The 27,267-nt window shown below is 47.5% G+C and overlaps 1 protein-coding gene across 1 annotated transcript in view; it reads right to left on the bottom strand.

Moving 5' to 3' along the window:
- Positions 1 to 25,317, bottom strand: part of LOC137301119 (rootletin-like) — a 90,565-nt gene extending 65,248 nt beyond the window's left edge. Inside the window, exons 1-7 of the mRNA XM_067970544.1 lie at positions 24,825 to 25,317; positions 23,505 to 23,646; positions 22,877 to 23,025; positions 8,301 to 8,492; positions 3,558 to 3,641; positions 2,631 to 2,731; positions 731 to 896 (exon numbers count right to left, since the gene is read on the bottom strand). Of these exons, the coding sequence (XP_067826645.1) occupies positions 731 to 896; positions 2,631 to 2,731; positions 3,558 to 3,641; positions 8,301 to 8,492; positions 22,877 to 23,025; positions 23,505 to 23,646; positions 24,825 to 24,884 (894 nt within the window). The 5' untranslated portion in view covers positions 24,885 to 25,317. The remainder of the gene's footprint in view (positions 1 to 730; positions 897 to 2,630; positions 2,732 to 3,557; positions 3,642 to 8,300; positions 8,493 to 22,876; positions 23,026 to 23,504; positions 23,647 to 24,824) is intronic.
- Between the last annotated feature and the right edge of the window lie 1,950 nt (positions 25,318 to 27,267).

Genomic DNA, 27,267 nt, shown 5'->3' with positions numbered 1-27,267 from the left:
ACCCACTGTTCCCCAGTGAGTCTCCTCCGCAACCCAATGTTCCCCAGTGAGTCTCCTCTGTAACCCACTGTTCCCCAGTGAGTCTCCTCCGTAACCCAATGTTCCCCAGTGAGTCTCCTCCGTAACCCACTGTTCCCCAGTGAGTCTCCTCCGTAACCCACTGTTCCCCAGTGAGTCTCCTCCGTAACTCACTGTTCCCCAGTGAGTCTCCTCCGTAACCCACTGTTCCCCAGTGAGTCTCCTCCGTAACTCACTGTTCCCCAGTGAGTCTCCTCCGTAACCCACTGTTCCCCAGTGAGTCTCCTCCGTAACTCACTGTTCCCCAGTGAGTCTCCTCCGTAACTCACTGTTCCCCAGTGAGTCTCCTCCGTAACCCACTGTTCCCCAGTGAGTCTCCTCCGTAACTCACTGTTCCCCAGTGAGTCTCCTCCGTAACTCACTGTTCCCCAGTGAGTCTCCTCCGTAACCCACTGTTCCCCAGTGAGTCTCCTCTGTAACCCACTGTTCCCTAGTGAGTCTCCTCTGTAACCCACTGTTCCCCAGTGGGTATATCTCACTGTTCCTCAGTGGGTCTTCTCCATTTCCTACTGTTCCTTGGTCAATATAATATTTATAAAACACATTCAGTTCCCTGAATATAATTAGCAGTGTCCGAGTCTGACTGAGTTATACAGAAATATTAAAATGTTGGCGTGAGCTTTGGTTGTCACTGAATTGTGTCGCACGGTACCTCCTCCTCTTGTCTCCATTCCACTTCCTTCTGCTCAAGTTCCTCCCGTGCCTTTGTCCAGTCGGTAGTCAGTTTGCGAATGTCCTCACTCAGGGCCAGGTTGGCAGCGTTTGCCTGGTCCAGCTGTTCCCGGAGCATGGAGTTCACTTGGGTGAGGCTGGCACTTCTAAAACCAGAGCACAAACACATTAAACCATCTCGGGTACACAAGTCACACCTTACAGTATACTCGATCAGACAATCAATTCCTGGTCTGAACTTTTTGAGCAAGGGACAGTGCAGTAGAGGCTGTAGATAATATGAAGGTCCCTGGGATTGTGGGAATATTTACAGGGAGTCCCTGGGATTGTGGGAATATTTCCAGGGGGTCCCTGGGATTGTGGGCATGTTTACAGGGGGGGTCCCTGGGATTGTGGGCATGTTTACAGGGGGGTCCCTGGGATTGTGGGCATGTTTACAGGGGGTCCCTGGGATTGTGGGAATATTTCCAGGGGGTCCCTGGGATTGTGGGAATGTTTCCAGGGGGTCCCTGGAATTGTGGGAATATTCACAGGGGGTCCCTGGAATTGTGGGAATATTCACAGGGGGTCCCTGGGATTGTGGGAATATTCACAGGGGGTCCCTGGAATTGTGGGAATATTCACAGGGGGTCCCTGGAATTGTGGGAATATTCACAGGGGGTCCCTGGAATTGTGGGAATATTCACAGGGGGTCCCTGGGATTGCGGGAATGTTTACAGGGGGTTCCTGGGATTGCGGGAATGTTTACAGGGGGTTCCTGGGATTGCGGGAATATTTACAGGGGGTCCCTGGGATTGTGGGAATATTCACAGGGGGTCCCTGGGATTGTGGGAATATTCACAGGGGGTCCCTGGGATTGTGGGAATATTCACAGGGGGTCCCTGGATTGCGGGAATATTTACAGGGGGTCCCTGGGATTGCGGGAATATTTACAGGGGTTCCCTGGGATTGCGGGAATATTTACAGGGGGTCCCTGGATTGCGGGAATATTTACAGGGGGTCCCTGGGATTGCGGGAATATTTACAGGGGGTCCCTGGGATTGCGGGAATATTTACAGGGGTTCCCTGGATTGCGGGAATATTTACAGGGGGTCCCTGGGATTGCGGGAATATTTACAGGGGGTCCCTGGATTGCGGGAATATTTACAGGGGGTCCCTGGGATTGCGGGAATATTTACAGGGGTTCCCTGGGATTGCGGGAATATTTACAGGGGGTCCCTGGATTGCGGGAATATTTACAGGGGGTCCCTGGGATTGCGGGAATATTTACAGGGGGTCCCTGGGATTGTGGGAATATTCACAGGGGGTCCCTGGATTGCGGGAATATTTACAGGGGGTCCCTGGGATTGCGGGAATATTTACAGGGGTTCCCTGGGATTGCGGGAATATTTACAGGGGGTCCCCTAGGATTGCGGGAATATTTACAGGGGGTCCCTGGGATTGTGGGAATATTTACAGGGGGTCCCTGGGATTGTGGGAATATTTACAGGGCGTCCCTGGGATTGTGGGAATATTTACAGGGGGTCCCTGGGATTGTGGGCATGTTTACAGGAGGTGCCTGGTTTGGGTCAAAGTCTGCGGGAGCTTACGCACACAGAAAAGTTTGAAAACTATTGGTCTATATCAGTCAATAAGACCATTTCTGGGAAGGAATGATGGTTTGGTATCTGGTTAAAATCTTAAAGTGCTACTACAGGAAAAAAAAATTTTGATTTTATTCCCTGTCTGGTTGAAAAACATTATGGGGGGGAAGGAGATTTCCTCTGAGTGTTTGTGTGTCGCAAAATCATAAATGGGTTCCCACTTAATGGGTTTCGGATTTCACCACACATGGGAAATTCCTCCCCTCTGGGTCCGAGTGATGTCATGCTCACACGTGCCTTTGCTGCTCCTCCTCCAGTCGGATCAGGGTGTTTTCCAGTTCGTTGCTCTGCTCCTCTTCAGATTGTCGCAGTCGTGATTCTGTGAGGTCCAGGCGGCTCTGTGAAGAGTGCGTCATAGACATTGATTAACACGAGTCTGCAGAAACCGTGGAGGGGGGGGGGATGAGTTGCGCTGTTTGCCAGGCCATCACACGGTGAGCATGTTCATGAAGATTCCCTCATGTTCCACACTTATAATTTCAGTAGAAACACCGACCAGAGAAAATCTCCAGGAATGCATTTCAAACTTTACAAGCACAGCAATTCATCTCCTCACACTCTTATTTAGGCCCCAGTGGGATCTGAGTCAGCTGCAAGGCATCTTGGAATATCACAGAAAGTCCTGAATCAACCAGTAATCCTGTCATTCTCTGGATGTCTGTGATGGAGCCTGGTCTTGGAAGCTAATCCCCATTAAAGGGGCCGAGTGTGTTTGCAAGTCTGAAATTTGAATTTTCACAGTAATGAGATCATTGCACCCTTGGGGTGCCAGGCTGGTATTTACCCTCTGAAGATGTAAAAACCAGAATGCCTAATTTTTACAATAAAAAACTTTTCCTGATGATTTAAAATATTTGATCACTATATAAAAGCTCTCAGATGTTAAAGAAGAAACAATGAAAATCATTGCCCTTGTATAGAATTGTGGCAGACAGTCCCCTCTCCCAGAGCTGGGGAAACAATTTCCACACAGCAGATTAACTCAGGTAGGCCTCATCACCATGGTAACCTCCCATCTACTCTAAACAGGTACATTCCATGGTAAGGCTGCTGCTTTGCGAGAACACAAAAACTTCGGTACCTTGCACTTTTGTTGGGGGAAAAGACTTAAGTGACAGAGTGAGTTGGAGCAGCCCCTCCCACTGCGCTGATGTTCCCACTTACGGACAGTCGGTGCTGTTCCAGCTCTGTGGCTTTCTCAATCAGTTGCTGCTCCGCCTCACCACATTTCTTCTTGTACTGAAGGACCTGCCATTTTAAGCAGACAGCATCAGTCCCACAATGCACAGTCACAACCCCTAATGCACCAAGTCAATCCCACAGGCCAGTGTCACAATTCATTATGCACTGCTCAATTCCCAAAGTGCACAGAATTAATCCCATAATGCACACCACCAATTCCACAATGCACAGCAGCAACACCACCCTTCCCACTCATGAGCAGAACTTCACGAGCACATCATCACAAGATAGGCATGGATGAAGAAAGTTTATTTGGCAAATCTCAGATCATCTATCCAGACAAGTGCCAGGCAATGATCATCTCCAACAAGAGAGAGTCTAACCACCTCCCCTTGACATTCAACGGCATTACCATCGCCGAATCCCCCACCATCAACATCCTGGGGGTCACCATTGACCAGAAACTTAGCTGGACCAGTCACATAAATACTGTGGCTACAAGAGCAGGTCAGAGGCTGGGTATTCTGTGGCGAGTGACTCACCTCCTGACTCCCCAAAGCCTTTTCACCATCTACAAGGCACAGTTCAGGAGTGTGATGGAATACTCTCCAATTTTTGGATGAGTGCAGCTCCAACAACACTCAAGAAGCTCAATACCATCCAGGACAAAGCAGCCCGCTTGATTGGCACCCCATCCACCACCCTAAACATTCACTCCCTTCACCACCGGCGCACTATGGCTGCAGTGTGTACCATCCACAGGATGCACTGCAGCAACTCGCCAAGGCTTCTTCAACAGCACCTCCCAAACCCGCAACCTCTACCACCTAGAAGGACAAGGGCAGAAGGCACATGGAAACAACACCACCTTCACGTTCCCCTCCAAGTCACACACCATCCCGACTTGGAAATATATCGCTGTTCCTTTATCGTCACTGGGTCAAAATTCTGGAACTCCCTACAGCACCGTGGGAGAACCTTCACCACACGGATTGCAACGGTTCAAGGTGGTGGCTCACCACCACCTTCTCAAGGGCAATTAGGAATGGGCAATAAATGCTGGCCTTGCCAGCGACGCCCACATCCCATGAACGAATTTTAAAAAAAAACATCTAACTGTTTCTCAAACAATTCCAGGGTTTTTACTTCCACTACCCTACCTGGAGGCCCATTCTTTGTGTGAAGAACTTCCTGACAGCAGTCTTAACTTTGCTTTTCAAAGCTGTGTCTCCCTGTCATACTGTCATACTTGCAGATTTACCGTTTACTATCTTATATAACCTGTAAGGTCACCTCACAATTGCTCCTTTCAAGGCTGAAGACCGCAAGTTTCTCCACAATTTTTCTCGTGTCAGATCAGGGTGAATTACTCACAAAATAGCAGTTCCCAGGCTCCCGCCAGGGAGCAATGTTAGAGCATGAATTACAGCAATGGGAGTTGTGGGGGGGGGGGGGGGGGGGGGGGGTGGCGATGACTGAGAAACCCTGATAGGTATTCAAATACCTGCCTTTTATCAGATTTGTCACGCTGCTTGTCCAACATCCAGTACTGGATGAGCAGAAATTTTCCCCAGTTAAATATTGGGAAGACCGAAGCCATTGTCTTCGGTCCCCACCAAAAACTCCGTTCCCTAGCCATCGACTCCATCCCTTTCCCTGGCCACTGTCTGAGGCTGAACCAGACTGTTTGCAATCTCAGTGTCCTATTTAACCCTGAGCTAATATACTCTGCATCACCAAGACCGCCTACTTCCACCTCCGTAACATTGTCCGTCTCCGCCCCGCCTCAGCTCATCTGCTGCTGAAACCCTCATCCATGCTTTTGTTACCACTAGACTCGACTATTCAAATCCTCTCTTGGCCGGCGTCCCACCTTGCACCCTCCGTAAACTTGAGCTCATCAAAATCTCTGCTGCCCGTATCCTAATTCCCACCAAGTCCCGTTCGCACGGCTGTGCTCGCCGACCTACATTGGCTCCTGGTCCGGCAACACCTAAATTTTAAAGTTCACATCCTTGTTTTCAAATCCCCCCATTGCCTTGCCCCTCCTTATCTCTATAACCTCCTCCAGCCTTACAACCATAGAATCATAGAATCGTTACAGCACAGAAGAAGGCCATTCAGCCCATCGAGCCCGTGCCGTCTCTTTGCAAGAGCAATTCAATTAGTCGCATTCCCTTGCTCTTACCCTGTAGCCCTGCAAATTTTTTCCCTTCAAGTATTTATCCAATTCCTTTTTGAAAGCCACGATTGAATCTGCTTCCACCACCCTTTCAGGCAGCACATTCCAGATCATAACCACTTGCTGCATAAAAAAGGTATTCCTCACGTCGCCTTTGGTTCTTTTGCCAATCACCTTAAATCTTTGTCTTCTGGTTCTCGACCCTTCTGCCAATGGGAAGAGTTTCTCTTTATTTACTTTATCTGAACCTTTCATGATTTTGAACACTTCTATCAAATCTCTTCTCAACCTTCTCTGCTCTAAGGAGAACACCACCAGCTTCTCCAGTCTATCCACATAACTGAGGTCCCTCATCCCCTGGAAATATTCTAGTAAATCTCTTCTGCACCCTCTCTAAGGCCTTCACATCCTTCCTAAAGTGCGGTGCCCAGAATTGGACACAATACTCTAGGAGGATTGGAAGATTATGGCCAGCACCTCTGCAATTTCCACCCTTACTTCCCTCAGCAACCTAGGATGCATCCCATCCGGACCAGGTGACTTATCTACTTTAAGTAAAGTCAGCCTTTCTAGTACCTCCACTTTATCAATTTTTACCCCATCCTGTATCTCAACTACGTCCCCTTTTACTGTGATTTGGCAGCATCTTCTTCCTTGGTAAAGACAGATGCAAATTACTCATTTAGTACCTCAGCCATGCCCCCTGCCCCCATGCCTAGATCTCCTTTATGGTTCCTAATTGGCCCCACCCCTCCTCTTACTACCCATTTACTATTTATATGCCTATAGAAGACTTTTGGATTCCCTTTTATGTTAGCCACCAGTCTATTCTCAGTCTCTCTCTTTGACCCTCTTATTTGCTTTTTCACTTCTCTGTACTTTCTTTAGTCAACCTGGTTCTCACTTGTATTATCAACCTGACATCTGTCATATGCTCCCTTTTTCTGCTTCATCTTACTCTCTATCTCTTTCATCATCCAGGGAGCTCTGGATTTGGTTGCCCTACCTTTCCCCCTCGTGGGAATGTACCTAGACTGTACCCGAACCATCTCCTCCTTAAAGGCCATCAATTGTTCAATTACAGTTTTGCCTGCCAATCTTTGATTCCAATTTACCCAGGCCAGATCCGTTCTAAACCCACTGAAATTGGCCCTTCTCCAATTAAGTATTTTTACTTTAGATTGCCCCTTGTCCTTGTCCCTAACTAATCTAAACCTTATGATACTATGATCACTATTCCTAAATGTTCCCCCACTGACACTTGCTCCACTTGACCCATCTCATTCCCCAGAACCAGATCCAGCAATGCCTCCTTCCTCGTTGGGCCAGAAACATACTGATCAAGAAAGTTCTCCTGAACACACTACAGAAATTCCTCCCCCTCTTTGCCCCTTACACTATTACTATCCCAGTCTATATTAGGATAATTGAAGTCCCCCATTATCACTACTCTATAGTTATTGCACCTCTCTATAATTTCCCTGCAAATTTGCTCCTCTATATCCTTCCCACTAACTGGTGACCTACAGATTAAACCCAGTGGTGTAATGGCACCTCTATTGTTTCTGAACTCTAACCAAATAGATTCTATCCTTGACCCATCAAGGACATCCTCTCTCTCCAGCACTGCAATATTCTCCTTAATCAATACTGCCACCTCTCACTCCTTTTTTTCCTTCCCTATCTTTCCTGAACACCTTGTATTCAGGAATCCAGGAATATTTAGTACCCAATCCTGCCCTTTTTTGAGCCAGGTCTCTGTTTTCGCCACTACATCATATTCCCATGTGGCTATTTGCGTCTGCAGCTCCCCAACCTTGTTTACCACGCTTTGTGCGTTTACACACATGTACTCTAAACCAATCTTAGACCTTCTCGAACTCTCTCTTAGTCTGATCCCATCTAATACTGTACTATTTCTTACTCTAGTGCTATCTGTCTCTCGCAATCCTTTGTGCACCTTGTTTCTCCTTTCTAATGCTACATCCTGGTGCCCATCAGAGACACATCCAACACTACATCCCGGCACTCACCCTCTGAGATCTCTACGCAGCTCCAATTCTGGCCTTTTGCGCATCCCCAATTTTCATCGCTCCACCATTGGCGGCCGTGCCTTTAGCTGCCTCGCCCTAAGCTCTGAAATTCCTTCTCTAAACATCTCTGCCTCTCTACCTCTCCCTCCTCCTTTAAGATGCTACTTAAAACCTACCTCTTTGACCAAGCTTTTGGTCACCTGTCCTAATATCTCCTATGTGGCTCGTGTCAAATTTTGTTTGATAATGCTCCTGTGAAGCGTCTTGGGACATCTTACTATGTTAAAGGTTCTATATAAATGCAAGTTGTTGTTTATAACCATTAGGATATGCAAAATTTCAGTAAAAAATGCACCCCTTTTGTCCACTCTATTTAAATGATCCATGATGGCTACGTGATCACAAGAAAGAAAGAAAAGATAAACAGAGATAGATATATAGGCAGACAGACAGATCCAAAGACAGACAGACAGACAGATTTGAAACACCCTAAGGCCCATACCCTTTTACCTTGGACTGAAGCTTCTGGACAAGTTGAGCCTGTCGCTGCTGACCCTCCTGGTAGGCCTGAAGTTTGCGTTTGTATGAAGCCTGTTCCTCCTCCAGTCGCCGACGTAGCTCGATGTTCTGCTGTGCCAGGCTCTTGTTTTCCAGACATTCGCGCTCCCTCTCCCCTGTCTCCAGCCTCAGGGCCTGCTCCAGCTGTGAAGAGAGAGAGCTAGAGGCATCAGTGCAGGAATAAGAACGCCTCAGACAATTCCATTTTCTACTTACAGATAGGTCTGGTAACAAGATTGTTTACTGGTCTGTTCCATCCCATGACATAATCAGAATAGGGGTTCTGTTTCCCAGTTATCTCCTCCCTCTTCCTCAAGGCGCTGACTCTGGGCGGGACACAGTTCCCCAGGTTCCAGGAGCCCTCCCATGTCTTGCCCAGGTCACCAGTCTTCCTGTGTGGGCCTGGACAGTGAGTGCTGGCATGCTACTCAAGCAAGGGGCAACACAGTTAAGCCCAATTCTGATCCTCACTTAATGCCCACGTTTCACCAGAGGTGTGTTCCCACTGCTGCCCAGGCTGGGCATCAAATCTGGGCCCTTCCTGGTCTTAGTGGCTTAGTGCAACACTGAGCAATCCATTTAGCAACTGAACCACTGGGAGAGGGAGAGGAGGGAGCTGAAATCACAAAGAAGTTATAGCGCCTTTAACGTGCTTCCCAGAAGCATAATCAGACAAAATAATAAATAACATAAAGGACAATGAACATTCTGGAGCCAGGCAACTTGTGGTCAAGGTGGCCAATCTCCATTATAGGGCAGGCAGTGTCCATTCGGGGGGGGGGGGGGGCAGGGGGGCCTGTCTCCATTCTGGGAGCGTCCATTTTGGGGGGAGGGCAGGCTGGCAGTGTGGCCATTCAGGGAGGGAGGGGGCAGTGTCTAGACAGATCTGCCACCTGTCCAATTTTTGTGGGGAGTTTTCAGAAATTTCCGAAATGTTATTGAGACACTAAAAAAAGTAGAAATCCCCCTTCTCTACATGGTTCTGTCCCCTGGTGTGGAGGGGTGATTATTATTATTGAGGTATCCAGTGAATTTTCATTAAGGGCAAAGTAAATGTCAGACCTCCAACTCCGACCCACTCCCTGCCTCTACCCAGTCTCGCTCTCTGTCTGTTTTCAACTTGAGGAAAGGTGAAAACTCCAGTGTAGGCTGAGCGAGTTTGAGGCTGGGGTCACAGATTCAGACCAGTAGTCACCTCCCAGACCTGGACTGTGCTGGGTATGGGATTGGACATGTGACAGAAAACACACAGAGCATCAGGTTCTGGCTAGACAACTCACAACAAACAACCGATCGGAAGCAAGGAAACAGTAAATAAACCCACAAGCACATGCCTGTCTCAAATAGAATTTTCTCTGATTTGGCAGTATCTGTTACAGATTCTTTTTAAAAAAATGTTCCTTTCTCCAACCCCTTCTGAAGGTGCTGATTCTTGCTGGGTGCAAGTTCCACAGGTAACACCCACCCTCCTGTACCTCAGCCAGTTAGTTATGTCCCAGGGGGGGGGCATCACCAGAGACCGATCCTGTCCTTAAACCGACATCCACACACACGCATGTTCCAGCAGAGCAGCCACTGGACAGTGATAAGGAGCAGGAACTCGGGCTGATTTATCCCCTCCCTAACCCAGGGACACTGAGGTCAATTGTAGCACCCGCACTGCTGCACAGAATCAGCTAACTGAGCAGAGACCAGGGACTGAATGTGGGACCTTCCTGGTCTATGTGGCCCAGTACAATTTACCGAGACATGTTGGCAAACTGAATATTACCAGGACGATAAGACATCAGTTTGTGTTTGTCACTCTAGATAATCAGATCTTGATCCCTGACCTCCACAGGAAGGTCAGTTGACCCCATCAGTGGCCAAATCGGTTTCTTACCATCTGGTTCTTCTTCATCAGTTCTGCTTCATTCCAATGTTTGGCCCCTGGCCCCTCCGAGCTCCAGCTGATTGGCTGTTTCAGCTTGTGCCAAAAAAATTGTGCCAGAGGCAAAGTAACCAGCTGACAGCCATCTGATAAATGGGGCTGTGTCTCTCTTCTATTACAAGCTGTCTTTCAGTGGGTGCACAGTAATGTGATTGCTCCTTCATGGCTATCACACAGTCTCCACATCCCTCCCACTTCTGGAGTGATATTCGAACCTCAGGAGTCTTCTCAATGCCTCAGTTCCAGATGCAATATCCTACATTTCCCCCTCCCCAAGATTGATTTCCACCTCTGTATTCTTGCCATCAAGGCCTTAGAGTATAACTCCCTGAAGAAAATAGAGAACTTTCTTCATAAAGTCTTGGTGAGTTCCCCATACCATTAACCCTGCAAGGACTCGAAAGTATTTTATATTGTTTTTTGCCCTACAGCTTCCCATCACCACCCCGCCCGCCCCCCCCCCCCCCCCGAAGATGCTTACTGTTATTGGGATACAGTGCCAGCAATGGGAGCTAGCAGTCCTGCCGGTACCTCACCCAACAGACCATTCTTCATGTGTGAGCCGAGGCAGCGAGCAGGCTACTTAGTGTCCCGTTCGAGCCTCAAACACCTTATCCTGTCCATCAGTAAGTTGTCCGCAACACCGTCAGACTCTGATTTTACTTTGCCCCCATCAGCACCGAAACCCTCATCCATATCTTTGTCACCCCAGGATTAACTTCTCTAATGCTCGCCTCACAGATCCTAAGCTCCACTCTACATAAACTCCAAATTGTCCACCTGCATCCTATCCTACACTGTCCCAGTCCCCTATGACTTCTGTTGTCTCCAATCTCCACTGGCTATCACATATACATTGAATTCAAAGTCCTTCTTTACAGATCCATCCACAGCCTTGACCTTCCTAACATCTGCAACCTCCTCCAGCCCTACATGCCAGTGCATGCCCTCAGCTCTCCCACCTCAGGCCACCTTTACATTCCTCTTTCTCTTCCACTCCACCATCAGTGGCAGATCTGGCTCAGGAACTCTGTCTCTGAACGTTGTACCTTCTCACTCCTCCTTCAAAAGTCTCCTCAAAACCTACCCCTTCAATTGTTACTTTGGTCACTTCCTCTGCCTCTGCCACTATTGCTTAGCATCTGTTTTTGCCTCTGCGATGCGCCTTGGGATGTCTTATTATGTTAAAAGTGCTTTATAACTGTAAGTAGCCATACACAAGCCTGTCCTCATCTAATGTCCACAACAAGAACTTTCTAGCATAAGTCACTTGATAAGTGATCAGGAGTGGAAATTCTAGCTGATTTTCACCACCTCCTTGCACCCTCCCCCGTAACCAAGGGACACCAAGGCGAGAATTGTATCAGCCCATATCACCGCCCAGGATGGTGTTAGTTAACTCATTACAGACCAAGATGGAACCAGGTCCTTACTGGTCTGTAATGTTCAATTAAACATTGGATGGTGCATTTGCTAATTGAGCCACAGAGGGCCTTTAGATCATTACATAAACAGTTCTGCAGCTTAATAACAGAGCAGCAACAAAAAGAAGAATGTACAAAATCACCAGAACAGAAATGTCAACCAATCTTACAGTAAACACAGGGCAGAGCATGTTTTACCAATGTGGGTGGTGTATTTGCTGCAGGTGAGGTAGTTAAGGACAATAACAGCATAAGGGACTGGGTGGTGCACTGGTTCAGAATTGTCGTTTCACCTCAGGAACCTCCATTCAGATCCAGCTCAGGCTGATGGGATGGCAGTCTCCTCTCTATGCTGATGTAAGAATCCTACATGAAATGGTTCATAGTGATATAAGCCACAAATTTAAGATAATCACAAAAAGAATTAGAGGGGAGGTTAGAAAAAAATTCTTTACACAGTGTGTGGTTAGAATGTGGCCACACCTGTTGTTGAAACAGAGTCCATAAATTCCTTTAAAGGGAACTAATCCTCTCTTTTAAGCTGCTTTCTATGAAAGGGTATGGGGAGCAAGCAGGGGAGTGGGATTATATAGTGGTTAACGTGGAGAAAAATAATGACGTAGGCATAATGGACCAAATGGCCTGTTTATGGGTGGGAACATTCTATATTTCTCCTATAAAAATCCATTCAGGGGACCTGCAAAGTAATCTGGCGAAACTCTGTGCCTACAGTAAGTTCATCACTGCCAGTGCAGCGTCTCCTGCTCGTGAAACAGTGCTCCTATACAAGTGTCATTGCCTGTCCAGCACAACCTGTTGGTGATGACATCTACAGAAGATGCGTAATTACCAGCGCAGCACCCCTTGCTGGTAAAACATTGCACCTATTGTAGATGTGTCACTCCTGGCACAGTGTCTCCTGCTCTTGAAACACTGCACCTACTGTAAGATTATCACACTCACTGGACTGCCCCCTGTTGGTGAAACACATTTTCTTCTTCTTTACCTCACTGCCTATTTTATAAATTGAGATGCTTTTTCAACGACTCATGTGCAGAACAACAGGTAGAAGCTGGGATCTAACAGGCCCCTGGGGGAGAAGTTTTCCATAAAAAGGATTTTGAAATACTCACCACTGGTCTCTATGATATGCAAAAGCACCCTGCTTCCTTGTACGGTTTCACAAAAATTAAATTTGAGATGTTAGAGCACAGGTGAAACCAGCCTATCCTCACCTGATGTCCACACACTTCCCAGCAGGAATTACTGGACATTGATCAGGAGCAGAAAGCCCAGGCTATTTTTATCCCTGCCTAGCCCAGGTCCAGAGAAGCCAATTGTAACTCCCCTACCTCCTCCCAGACTGAGATCAACTAAGCACAGACCAGGGAGCAAGCCTAGAAACTTTCCGATCTGTATAGTTCAGTACCACACTGTGCAATACTGAGCCATCAGGGAAAACTTCATTAAAAAATCTTTTTGGCAGTCAAAATTGCAAAGAATTTTTTTTAAAAATCCTATTCCTAAGGCCTGTCAGATCCAAGCCTTTTATTTGTCCTGCTAGCCACCTCTCCCAGCCGCTGCCAAACCCTACATCATATCATCAGTTATCTATCTTACAACATCTGATCTTGGGTCAGAGATACCCACATCAGCATTCGTTACTGCCTCTTTGCCCTTCAAGCGTAGTGACTCCTCCAGCTGTGACAGAGAAACAATACAGTCACTAATCAGGAACATATGAAACAGCGAGGGTACAATCAGTGAATACAGATACCATACATACACACTTCAGGAAGAGTACATAGAGCACACACCTTGCACACATACCCTTGCAAGGGCACAATCAGTGAGCACAGACATTTTACACACACACCTCAATGAGGGTACACAGGTACCCTGCACACATACCTCAAACACCCGGAAAACAACTACATGTGATTCTAAACTAAAGTAGCTGCTTGCACCATTTCCAATGACAGTAACATTCACTCCACTGTGCGGCATCCAAGTGACCATTCTTCACATGTGAGTCTGGACAGTGAAATTCAGCAGGGTATTCAAACAGCAAATCCAATCCTGTCCTCACCCAATGTCTCCACATGAACTTTCTAGCAGGGGTGAATGAACAATGATCAGGAGTGGCAACCCAGGCAGATTGTTCCTCTCCCTACCCAGGGGTGCAGACATGAATCATAGTGTCCCAACTGCTGAGATCAACTAACTCAGTACAGATCAAGGATTGAACCTGGGACCTTCCGGTCTGTATGGTTCCATAGTACACTATACAAGGCAATTACTGTTCCTCACAGGGCCGACAACGCTGTATTGAGCTTCCCATTCCTGCTGACCACTTACATGGATCCTTGTAGCTTTTTATTCAGCACAACAATCAGTGGTCTGGGAGCGGCCCTGGGAATAGTGTGTTTGCAAGGGAAAATTTACAGCAAAGCACAGGGATAACTGATGGAAACACAGGAATAACTGGGAGCAACATGGACAACAGACAGAATGCACAGGGATAAGAGACAGCAAGCAAGGCTGTGACAGACAGAAAATACAAGGGTAACAAGTGGAAAGATAAAATGTAAATTAATTTTTAAAATTAAGTTGATTGTCAATGCACTGTGGGATTAAATTGATGGGTCACGTTAGAAAAATGTTCTTCAAGTCAAGTTTCATTGTAGGTATTAGATTTTTTTTTAAGTATATAATATAATTTTGTGTGTTGGTTGGAACCCAGTTACAGACTGACTTGCACCCCCATTGCTGTTGGTCTCCCGCTGACAGAAGCAGCCTCTCTTCATCTTCACATCCTCATTCCAGTAAACTCAGGTTTCCATAGCAACGCCCAGCATAGAATTCTCCATTTCAGACCCAAAGAACCCGGCTACTTGCCCGCTTAACTCTCTTCTTCACATACAGCCCCAGGGCAGATGGATGTTCAACCTTCAGGGGTGCAGACTGCTCCCCGGGAGGGTCGGGGGATTCAGACATATTGTAATATTACAGCGTTGCTCTCTTGTGTTTTATAAACTCTGCTCGTCTCCATGGTAACTGCTCAGGCAGTCAGTCTCTTGCAGATGCTCCCAGAGCTCCTGATCCTGGTTGTAAACAGCCTGACAGGCTTAACCTCCCAGCTGCAGTCTGCTACTTCACCAAGCTCCAGCCTATTCCGACTGTACAAAGCCCAGCCCTTGTCCAACTCAGTTACTGCACTGGGTGGCACTAATGCACAATTGTAAAAGTGAAAAGATCCTTAACAAAATGTTCTTCCTTTCCCTCCTGTGGGCATTGCTTGCTGTGGGGGTTACAGTTCCACTGGCACCACCCAAGTGGCCATTCTTCATGTCTCCACATCCTCCCCCCCCCCCCCCCCCCCCGGTCTATATGACTCAGCTACTCACTGGATAATCTTGCTGAGCCACCAGGGTAATGCAAAGGGGTAATACTCATTTTTTTTTCTTGTTGTTACAACTCAATTCTCCGATTTTCCTGTCCTTTTTTTCCCTTAACTTCCTTTGGGTTTCTCCCTTTAATTCTCCTCCTGAAGGCACTGAGGGTTTGGTTCCACAGGCATCTGCAGCGCTATGCCGCCCGGTCAACAGGAAAGTTCGAGCCAGTTCCCTCAAAGCATAAAACCACTCGCTGTGTAAATGCAAAATCTTTTGTTTTGCTGGGCCACACAGGCCGGGAAGGTCTCAGCTTCCTGTACTGAGCTAGTCAGGGCGCTACAGTCGGAATTAGTTAAGGAGGGGCACAATCATCCAGGATTCCTGCTCCTGATCAATATCCACTGACCAGCCACTGGAAAGTGTGAGCTTGTGGACCCAGGAGCGGGCTTGGCTGTGATGCTTGCTGGTTGAATATCCTCACTGTCCATGAAGAATGGCCACTTGGGTGAGGTAATGAAGCTGCAGCTCAACAACAGTCATACCTTCAGGAGAAGGTGAGGGGTAGAGACAATGTCTCCCATCCCGTGCTGAACTCTCGCTGAGGTACAATTCCACGGGTACTGGCTGACTCCATTACCTCACCAAAGCAGCCATCGTTCATGCATGAGCCTAGACAGTGAGTGCCAGCAGGCCATCAACTGTAGAGGTATCACAGCCACGCCCATCCTATCCTCATTTAATGTCCACAAACTCGCACTTTCCAACAGGGGTCACTGGACATTGATCAGAAGCAGATTCTCCCCCTCCTTAGCCCAAGGCAACTGAGGCTAACTGTAGCACCCCAATTGCTGCCAGGGCTGAGTTCACCTAACTCAGCTCTGCATCAAGCAGGGGGGTGCATTCACCCACCAAACCATCAAGGCAGCCATCAATTTAAAGGGGTCAGGCATGGCTCAGCTGGTAGCACTCGTGCCTCTGAGTCAGAAGGTTGTGGGTTCAAGGCCCACTCCAGAGACTTGAGCATATAATCCAGGCTGCCACTCTGGTGCAGTACTGAGGGAGTGCTGCACTGTTGGAGATGCCGTCTTTCGGGTGAGACGTTAGGGTAGACTGGGCTGCAGTTTCTCAGGTGGACATAAAAGATCCCATGGCACTATTTTGAAGAAGAGCGGGGAGTTTTCCCCAATGTCCTATACAATATTTATCCTTCAACCAACATCACTAAAACAGATTATCTGGTCATTATCACATTGCTGTTTGTGGGACCTTGCTATGTGCAAATTGGCTGCCACATTTCCTACATTATAACAGTGACTACACTTCACAAAGTACTTAATTGATTGTAAAGCGCCTTGGGATGTCCTGAGGTTATGAAAAGTGCTATATAAATGCAAGTCTTTCTTTTTCTTTTATGTTTAATTAGAAAACTACCTGCTGGCTGGGCCCAGCCACATTATGGTTAATCAAAACCTGCTACATGCAGAAATCTGTTAGAAATTCAAGATCTGACTTTTTCCAAATGCCACAGAAACATCAAACCTATGGGCTCCAGCAGACAGCATTGAGGGGGTCTCGCGGTTATTTTTGTCACCTTATCCCCCTATCCCTGCAGGCCCAGGAGGGCGGCTTTGTAAAATTACTTTCCTCTTGAGATTTTCATACCAATAAGATTCTGCTATTCACTGGAACATCAGTGGCCTCCTTGAGTGGCTGCAGCCATGGTAACCGAGCAGGGAATTGTGCTGTTCTTGTCGATGTGACAAGCTGTGACGGGGTGGGGGGGGGGGGGGGGGGGGTAACTGGAAGTGTGTGGAGGAAGTCAGCTGATTGCTGGGAAATATTAATGATTATAAAACAGGTGTTCACAGCTCTCTGGCAGTCTGGGGGAAGGGATTAAAGGGAATTAACCTCCTGTGGTTTTTACAAGGAAAATCAAAACATGCATTTTTAAGAAGCTCCTCTGAACACAAAATCTTCTGTCGCTTTTACAGGTTTTTTTTTTACTTAGTTCAATTTTCTTCCCTCCCCTCCTGAAGGTGAGACTTGCCGGGTTCCACGGGCACCAGCCACCCTCAGGTACCTGCCCACATGGCCATTCTCCATGATTGAGCCTTGACCGTGGAAGCAGGCAGGATATTTGATCATGGCGGCCATTGCAGCCATGCTCTGATACTGTCCTCCCTCAATGTCCACACATCGGCACTTTCTAACTAGTGATCAGGGACAGGAGCCTGGCTGATTTCCCCCCTCCCTGATCAATCTTTATGCAGAGGGCCATTGGAGCATGGAACACTTTGCCAGAGGAAGTAGTTGAGGCAAAGACCATTGCATCTTTTAAGGGAAAATTGGATAAATATTTGAAGCAGCGGAAAATACAGGGCTATGGGGACAAAGCCAGGCAGTGGGATTAGTTTGGGATTGCTCCAGTAAAAGGTCAGCACAGATATGATGGGCTGAATGGTCTGCTTCTATGCTGCAAATTGCTATGGTTCAACCTCAGGTTAAACCAGCGTAATGTCTAACTTATTTAAGAACAAAAGCATTCTTTCTCAAATCAGAACCACTTCAAGCTTTATAGAAATGCAGTAGCTTGTCTCTCTCAGTATATTAGCACTATGCAAATAACTTCTCTTACAATTTTGTATTTTTATTACAGTGGCTTGTGACAAGTCTCCAAACCCCTACTGCTGAGATCAGCTAACTCAGCCCAGTCCGGGGATCACAACAGGAACTCTCTTGGTCTGTATGGCTCTGTACCATACTGAGCAGTGCAGTAACCAACGGAGCCAACGGGGAGCTCCAACGTGAAATCTAAAGCTTAGGGGAGGTCTGGCCTGTAACACTCGGCAGTAGCTTGGAATGTGAGATGTTGTGTGTGCCTTACATTGGAAGTAATCAGCGGTGCTGAATCTCAAATCCATTCTGGGGCCTGTTTAAACATGTCAGTGAGATACTCAAAGGGAAAGGCAAGCCCGGGCAGGCTGTCTGCTCCTGGGTCACTGCCACCATCCGCCTTGTTACTGAAACCTAAGCACATTCCAAACAGGAGATGATTCCGTGGCAGCCACAAAAACACAGCTTCTAATCCCAAACAACGTCCCTGTACCAAATCTTGGGACACCCCACCGGTGGGAGCACAACCAGTTATTTGCTACAATGCTCCTCCCAGACATACATTAAATTTCAGCGTGTAGGGAACTCAAAGATCAAATTCAAAACAAAAAATAGGCCAAAGGGTCAGAAACACATCATTACTCGAGTCTGATTAATATATAAGGCAAGAACTACATTTCTATGGCGTCTTTCACAACCTCAGGACATCCCAAAGCGTTTTACAGCCAATGAAGTACTTTTTGATGTGCAGTCACTGTTGTAATGTAGAAAAATGCAGCAGGCAATTTACACACAGCAAGGTCCCACAAACAGCAATGTGATAATGATCAGATAATCTGTTTTTTTAAGGTGTTGGATGAGGGATAGATATTGTCCAGGACACAGGGGAGAGTGACATAGTGCCATGGAATCTTTTATGTTCACCTGAGAGGGCAGATGGGGCCTCGGTTTAACATCTCATCTGAAAGACAGCACTTCCGATAGTGCAGAACACCCTCAGTTCTGCACTAAAGTGTCAGCTTAGGTTATGTGCTCATGTCTCTGGAGTGGGACTTGAACCCACAACATTTTGACTTTTTTTTATTCGTTCATGGGATGAGGGCGTCGCTGGCAAGGCCAACATTTATTGTCCATCCCTAATTGCCCTTCAGAAGGTGGTGGTGAGCCGCCTTCTTGAACCGCTGCAGTCCATGTGGTGAAGGTTCTCCCACAGTGCTGTTAGGTAGGGAGATCCAGGATTTTGACCCAGCGACGATGAAGGAACAGCGATATATTTCCAAGTCGGGATGGTGTGTGACTTGGAGGGGAACGTGCAGGTGGTGTTGTTCCCATGTGCCTGCTGCCCATGTCCTTCTAGGTGGTAGAGGTTACGGGTTTGGGAGGTGCTGTCGAAGAAGCCTTGGCGAGTTGCTGCAGTGCATCCTGTAGATGGTACACACTGCAGCCACGGTGCGCTGGTGAATGTTTAGGGTAGTGGATGGGGTGCCAAACAAGCGGGCTGCTTTGACCTGGATAGTGTCGAGCTTCTTGAGTGTTGTTGGAGCTGCACTCATCCAGGCAAGTGGAGAGTATTCCATCACACTCCTGACTTGTGCCTTGTAGGTGGTGGAAAGGCTTTGGGGAGTCAGGAGGTGAGTCACTCGCTGCAGAATACCCAGCCTCTGACCTGCTCTTGTAGCCACAGTATTTATGTGGCTGGTCCAGTTACGTTTCTGGTCAATGGTGAGCCCCAGGATGTTGATGGTGAGGGATTCGACGATGGTAATGCCGTTGAATGTCATGGGGAGGTGGTTAGACTCTCTCTTGTTGGAGATGGTCATTGCCTGGCACTTGTGTGGCATGAATGTTAGTTGCCACTTATGAGCCTAAGCCTGGATGTTGTCCAGGTCTTGCTGCATGCGAGAACGGACTGCATCATTATCTGAGGGGTTGCGAATGGAACCGAATACTGTGCAATCATCAGCGAACATCCCCATTTCTGACCTTATGATGGAGGGAAGGTCATTGATGGAGCAGCTGAAGATGGTTGGGCCAAGGACACTGCCCTGAGGAACTCCTGCAGCAATGTCCTGGGGCTGAGATGATTGGTCTCCAACAACCACTACCATCTTCCTTTGTGCTAGGTATGACTCCAGCCACTGGAGAGTTTTCCCATTGACTTCAATTTTACTAGGGCTCCTTGATGCCACACTCGGTCAAATGCTGCTTAATGTCAAGGGCAGTCACTCTGACCTCACCTCTGGAATCTGTTGTCCATGTTTGGACCAAGGCTGTAATGAGGTCTGGAGCCGAGTGGTCCTGGCGGAACCCAAACTGAGCATTGGTGAGTAGGTTATTGGTGAGTAAGTGCCACTTGGCAGCACTGTCGACGACACCTTCCATCACTTTGCTAATGATTGAGAATAGACTGATGGGGTGGTAATTGGCCAGATTGGATTTGTCCTGCTTTGTGTGGACAGGACATACCTGGGCAATTTTCCACATTGTTGGGTAGATGCCAGTGTTGTAGCTGTACTGGAACAGTTTGGCTAGAGGCACAGCTAGTTCTGCAGCACAAGTCTTCAGCACTACAGCCAGGATATTGTCGGGGCCCATAGCCTTTGCTGTATCCAGTGCACTCAGCCATTTCTTGATATCACGTGAAGTGAATCGAATTGGCTAAAGACTGGCTTCTGTGATGGTGGGGATATTGGGAGGAGGCCGAGATGGATCATCCACTCGGCACTTCTGGCTGAAGATGGTTGCAAACGCTTCAGTTTTGTCTTTTGCACTCACGTGCTGGACTCTGCCATCGTTGAGGATGTGGATGTTCACGGAGCCTCCTCCTCCTGTTAGTTGTTTAATTGTCCTCCACCATTCACGACTGGATGTGGCAGGACTGCAGAGCTTTCACCTAATCTGTTGGTTGTGGAATCACTTAGCTCTGTCTACAAGATGTTGCTTCCGCTGTTTAGCATGCATGTAGTCCTATGTTGTTGCTTCATCAAGTTGGCACCTCATTTTTAGGTACACCTGATGCTGCTCCTGGCATGCTCTTCTACACTCCTCATTGAACCAGGGTTGATCCCCTGGCTTGTTGGTAATGGTAGAGTGAGGAATATGCCGGGCCATGAGGTTACAGATTGTGCTGGAATACAACTCTGCTGCTGCTGATGGCCCACAGCGCCTCATATGGATGCCCAGTTTTGAGCTGCTAGATCTGTTCTGAATCTATCCCATTTAGCACGGTGGTAGTGCCACACAACACGTCGTCAGTGTGAAGACTGGACTTTGTCTCCACAAGGACTGTGTGGTGGTCACTCCTACCAATACTGTCATGGACAGATGCATCTGCGACAGGTAGAATGGTGAGAGCGAAGTTAAGTAGGTTTTTTCTCTCCTGTTGGTTCGCTCACCACCTGCCGCAGGCCCAGTCAGGCAGCTATGTCTGACTCAGACTCAGCGGGAGTGCTACCACTGAGCCACAGCTGACACATCAGTAGAGCATTGGGGCCATTCATTTTTTTTAAAGCAATAACATAAAAATACAAGGGCAAAGGCCTGTCTCAGCAGGTAAATGCATCACTCGCTGTGGTACTGAGCCGTACAGGCCAGGAGAATTCCAGATTCGAACTCCAGTCTACGCCGAGTTTGCTGATCTCACCCTAGGCAGTGCCCCTGGGATAAGGAGCCTAAAATCAGGCATGGTTGCTGCTCCTGATAACTATCCAGTGACCCCTGTTGGAAAGTGCATTTGTGGATATCAGGTGTGGACAAGATCAGGTTCGTCTTGTGATACTTGTTATCCTTGAATAGCGTGCAACACTCAGGTTCAAATGAGATGATATACTGGAGAGCTCATGTGCCTTCGGGGGAAAGGGCGGGGGAGTGGGACTGGCTGGATTACTCTTGCATAGAGCTGGCATGGACTCGATGGGCTGAATGGCCTCCTTCTGTGCTGTAACCTTTCTATGATTCTATGAGTGGCTCACCTCCTGACTCCCCAAAGCTTCTCTACCACCTACAAGGCATAACTCAGGGCTGTGATGGAATACGCTTGTCTGGATGGGTGCAGCTGCAACAACACTCAAGGAGCATGACACCATCCAGGACAAAGCAGTCCGCTTGATCAGCACCCCATCCACTAGCTTAAACATGCACTCCCTTCACCACAGGCGTACTGTGGCTGCAGTGTGTATGACTATAGGCTGCACTACAGCAAGTCACCAAGGTTTCTTTGGCAGCACCTTCTAAACCCTCTACCATCTAGGGCAAGGGCAGCAGGTGCATAGGAGCACCATCATCTCCTAGTTGCCCTCCAAGTCACAGAGCATCCCGACCTGAACATATATCGCCGTTCCTTCACTTTCGCTGGGTCAAAATTCTGGAACTCCCTGCCTAACAGCACAGCAGGAGCACCTTGACCACACAGAATGCAGCGGTTCAAGAAAAAAGCTCACCGTCACGTTCTCAGGGACAACTAGGGATGGGCAATAAATACCAGCACCTCCCACGTCCTGAGAATGATTTTTGAAAAAATTACTGAGTGTTACCAAATGTTACAGTGTGCTACCCTTCTACCAATTGATCATTGTGTCGATTCCTGTCTTGGAATTCACCTCTGTATCAAACGTTTATTTGGAGTTTTCTCCCTTGCTTTCCTGAAAGTGCTGACGCAGGCTGTGGTACGGCGGGCGTTAGCAGGCTTTTTGACAATGCAGACATCACAGCCGACCCTGATCTTATTTCACTTGATGTTCGCACAAGCACACTTTCCAGCAGGAGTGGAACCAAGGCTGATTTTTTTTTTACATCTCTCCCTAACTCCTGGAAGCTGAAGCCAATTGTAGCGCCCAGCTGAGATCACCTAACTAAGTGCAGATGAGGGATCAAAGCTGGAACCTGCTCAGTGCTACACTGCTCCCTGGAGCCAGTGGCTTGTATAACCCTACAATTCAGCATTTCCGTACAGTCTAAAAATATTCCCAAAGCTTGAATCTGGTGCTTAGTGTCACCATGAACCCCCCACATAAATGCCCTGGCTACAAGAGCAGGTCAGAGGCTAGGTATTCTTCACACTAAACATTCTGAAGTAACACTGGGTAATGTGCTGTTCAAACTTGTCTTCAGAACAAAGTTTGTTTCTTTCATGCAGCGCCAAGCTTCAGGTACTATTGGTTCACCTACCCGCTCACTGATGGCGTTGTATTTAATTGCCAGTTCATCCCGCTCAGCTCGGCTCTGAGCCAGGAGGTCCTCAACACGGGACAACTCCTGCTGCAAGATACGATTCTCTTCCTGAAGAGGCAGCACAGACGTCATCTCCAGCGGCGATGCTACAAGCAGAGGAAACCAAGGAAACATCAAAATCTGGCAAACGTCAATTAACAGAATCAAATGATGGTGTGAGGACAATTCACACTGGCTGCTTCCAACAACTCCAGGGGCTGTCGGACACGGAATGTAAGACTGTGTACACCATAACATCAATGCATACTGCAATGTATAACGGTACTAAGCAGGGTAAGGATTACTCACTGTTCAACTGTACTGAATTACTGTTTATACAGTATGGTAAGGGTCACTCCCCAAGTTACAGTTTATTCAGCAGAGTACAGGTCACTCCCCAAGTTACATTTTATTCAGCAAGGTTAGAGTCACTCTCCGAGTTACTGTTTATTCAGGAGGACGAGCATCCCTTGCTGTGTAACTGGATCGACTTTATCTGTGCAGAAATAGCGCTGCTTGTAGTTTTGAAAAAGCAGTGGGGAGGTTGACATATATCACGGTGACTCTTTCTTCTCCTTGTCCCTACCTGATTTCTGCTCCTCCGTTAAGTTTTTGGTGATGATTTCTCGTATTTTGGCAGAAAGACAAGTCAGTGGTGAATCCTCAGTGTCCCCTCGAAATATAAATCCTTTTCCGTTTCCTGCACTCCGCACGGTGCTCTGTAATGTCTGTCAGAGAGATGGAGAAACATGTCAAACACACTGAAGAAACTCACAGATTTACACCTGGTTCGTCCGGAATTCCAGCTCTTCTGAAAATTGCTGCTATTCCTGACACGGAGCAGTAGATTCAGGCTTAATTTCCCCCATGCAACTGAGTCCCTGAAAGGGAGGAACCTGAAGGAAGATATTTTCAAATATCCCACCCAAACAAATATCTATCTGTGCTCCCCCGCTAACTCAAATTAATGTTAAATTTGATCCCTGGTGTGGTGCTGAATCATAAAGACCCCCAGGGCCACAGGTTTGTTCCTGGTCTGTGCTGAATGAGCAGATCTCAGCTGGGTAGCACCTGGATTAGAGAATGGGGAACATCAGCCAGGGTTCCTGCTCCTGACTGCTATATGTTGACTCGCACTGGAAATAATGTTGATAATGGGTGAGGCTTGGCTGTAATTTCCCCACAGTTGAATATCCTGCTGATGCTCACTGTAGGGGCTCACACAAGGGTGACCACTTGAGCGAAGTATCTAGGAACATATTGCACCGGAAAAGACCACTAGGTCCACCTGGCAGGTTCCAGTGTCTAGAAGACATCATTTTTTCTCCAGGTACTTATCCAACCCCGTCTTGATAACATCTTTCCCCACTGACTCCTTGGGCAATGCATTTCATGCATTCGCCATCCATTGTGTAAAGTAGTTAACTCTCACCTGTCTTTTCACTCATCATCTTCTAAGTTTACAGCTATGTCCTCTTGTAGAATCTGTGACTACGTTAAACAGTCTGACGCTTATCTTGAATACTTCTATGCAAGTTGTTGTTTTAAGGTCACCTCTGAGCCTTCCCTTTTCCAGTGTAAACGTTCTAGCAGCGGGGGGTGGAGATTGCCTCGGGAACCTGTACCCAGCAAGGAGTCAGGAGAACAGAGGAGGCGGAGGGGGGTGGGGGTAAAACTGGGCAAAAAAAATAGCCATTGGCAGTGTTTGTCCCCTACCTAGCCCGAGGTCCAATTAGAGTTACCCAGTTGAAGTCAGCACAGACCAGGAGTGGAACCTGCCTCATGTCGCAAATTATCTCATTCCCGTATCTTGACTGACTATAAAAACTCAGAAAATTGAATTAAAACGAGCGCTGAATAAAACAGCCAAAGCCAGAACCCCCTCCCCCACCTTGGGCTCACAGACCTGGATCACCGTTTCCAGCTTGTACCCCTCCTCGGCTGCAAAGTCTCCACATGAGCTCATCGAAAGGTCAAGGCACGACAGGAGGGAAACTTTCAAATGGAGCTTCCAGTCTGTGCCGTGAAGAACAGGTCGGGTGGGTGAACGGCGCTCGATCAATCAGCTCCAACAATCAATGAACTGATCGATCACAAATAATCGGTCTCTCGGGTCTTCTAGGAGATCTGAAGGGTGCACATTGTTCTTTTTCTTCTTTCTCTGGTTTTTGTTCTTTTCACTTTATTTCCTCCTCTCTCTCTCTCTCTGTCTGTAAACAGCTTTTAGTGCCTCAAAGAGATCTCGACGCCTGGACCGTGTGTATTTGTCACTAGACAATGTCCTCAAATCTGTTGCTTTTTTCCACCTCACAGCAGTCAGACCCGGGATTAATTTAAATCCCCCCCAAACACAGCGTCCATGTGACAGACACTGGGAGGATCTGGAGGAGACACAAGATCCCTCCTCCTGGAGTCTGCAGGGTCCTAGTGTCTGAGTCTGTCGGATGATGGCCATTGATATGCAGATTAAATGTCTGATGAGCATTCAGGTGGTTTGTAGATTTATTGATGTGAAAAGTTTAGAAATTATTTCACCCAAGCACAGCGGGTAAGTACAATCACAGGTACCAATAGCCTGTGATTGTACTTACCCGCTGAGGCCCCCATACACAGATCCCCACCCAATGAGACACCAAGGGAACGTAGGCGACAATGGAACAGACGCTTGACCAGACATAGAAATTCCTTCCCCACACAATCTAGACCATCACAGATTTTTCTAACATTACATGGTAGGAGTCTAGGCACCGTAGCACAGACAGCAGGCCTTGAAACAAGGCGTTTGCTCTTTATGCACAGCTGCACCACTCTAGTTGAACGTAGAACCAAATGGTCTGAATGTAGCTGTTCTAATGGTTCAGTTTATAAATGCACTCCTTATTTGGTACTGAGCTATACAGACCAGGAAGATTCCATCCCGGGTCTGTGCTGAGTTAGCTGACAACTACAATTGACCTCAATACCCCGGGTTAGAGAAGGGACTAAATCAGACGAGGTTCCTGCCGGTGATCACTACCTAGTGCCGCCTGCTGGAAGGTGTGTGTCTGGGTGTCGGGTGAGTACTTAGTGGAATTTGGCTGTGATAACCCCCACGATTGAATACCCAACTGATACTCGCTGTCTTGGCTCACATATTTGTGTAGTGTACCAAAGGGCCGGTGGAACCTGTACTCCAGCACAAGGCAGCACCTTCCAAGCGACATGGGGGAAAATTGGTTAGAAAAAAACGTGGAAAAGAGGGAGTCAGAACCAGAAAATAACACGCAGAAAAGCATGAATGTACTTGGAGACTGACAGCAGAACGCATTACAGAGCAGCGGTGGCTGTGGAGGCAGTCAAATTACCAGGGCCTCTGAAACGCACGATAACTGGAGCCTCCTGTGGTCTGCGTTCAATTTCCACTTGTGTTCATACAGGTTCTAGGACCCAGCAGACACTCTGCAGGCGTGACTTTCATTTCCTCCTAGCAACTGCATGCGTCCGTCTCCGTGGTAACTCTATGCCAAATGTTCCTTGCTTCCTGCCACCTGCAGCACTTGCTGCTACCATCAGGTGGCCTAAAATACCCTCGGAGACTTCATATGGCACCATGTTTACATGGTATAGCTTAACATTCTCCAAAAATCTGATGAGAACTAGACACTAAAAGTTTGCAGCTATGAACTGAACAACTGGATTAATGTTTTAAAATTATTTTTTTAAATTATCTTCTCCGCTTTGGATTCTCTGAACCCCAAAGCATCCTCCGTGGAGGATGCTACCATGAGCTTTGCTCCCTTTTCTGTAATCGTTGCTTGGAGATGGGAGAGAGGGGCCCACGTGCCCTTCCCCATAGCGACACGGACATCACTGTCCACCTCCAGTAGTTGTCCCGGCTGCAACAAAGCTACACAGAGATGAAGCAGATCGTATCGAACTCTGTTCGGAGGTAATTTCATGCTCAAGAGCCGCAGCTTGCAGCAGTTATCGAGTCTACACCTGCCATAAAAGTCTGTTGTTCCTCTTTTGGACGCTGAAAGAAAGACTTGCATTTTTTTTTATTCGTTCACAGGATGTGGGTGTCGCTGGCAAGGCCGGCATTTATTGCCCATCCCTAATTGCCCTTGAGAAGGTGGTGGTGAGCCGCCTTCTTGAGCGAGATTTTACAACTGAGTGGCTTGCTAGGCCATTTCAGAGGGCAATTAAGAATCAACCACATTGCTGTGGGTCTGGAGTCACATATATAGGCCAGACCAGGTCAGGGCAGCAGGCTACCTTCCCTAAGGGTTTTTACAACAATCCGGTAGTTTCACAGCCATCATTACTGATACTAGTATTTTAATTCCAGATTTTTATTTAATTAATTGAAT

Source organism: Heptranchias perlo, chromosome 32 (assembly GCF_035084215.1).
Source record: "Heptranchias perlo isolate sHepPer1 chromosome 32, sHepPer1.hap1, whole genome shotgun sequence".
Lineage (NCBI taxonomy): Eukaryota > Metazoa > Chordata > Chondrichthyes > Hexanchiformes > Hexanchidae > Heptranchias > Heptranchias perlo.
The sequence above is the reverse complement of the archived record's forward strand: the minus strand, read 5'-3'. Positions and strand labels throughout refer to the sequence as shown.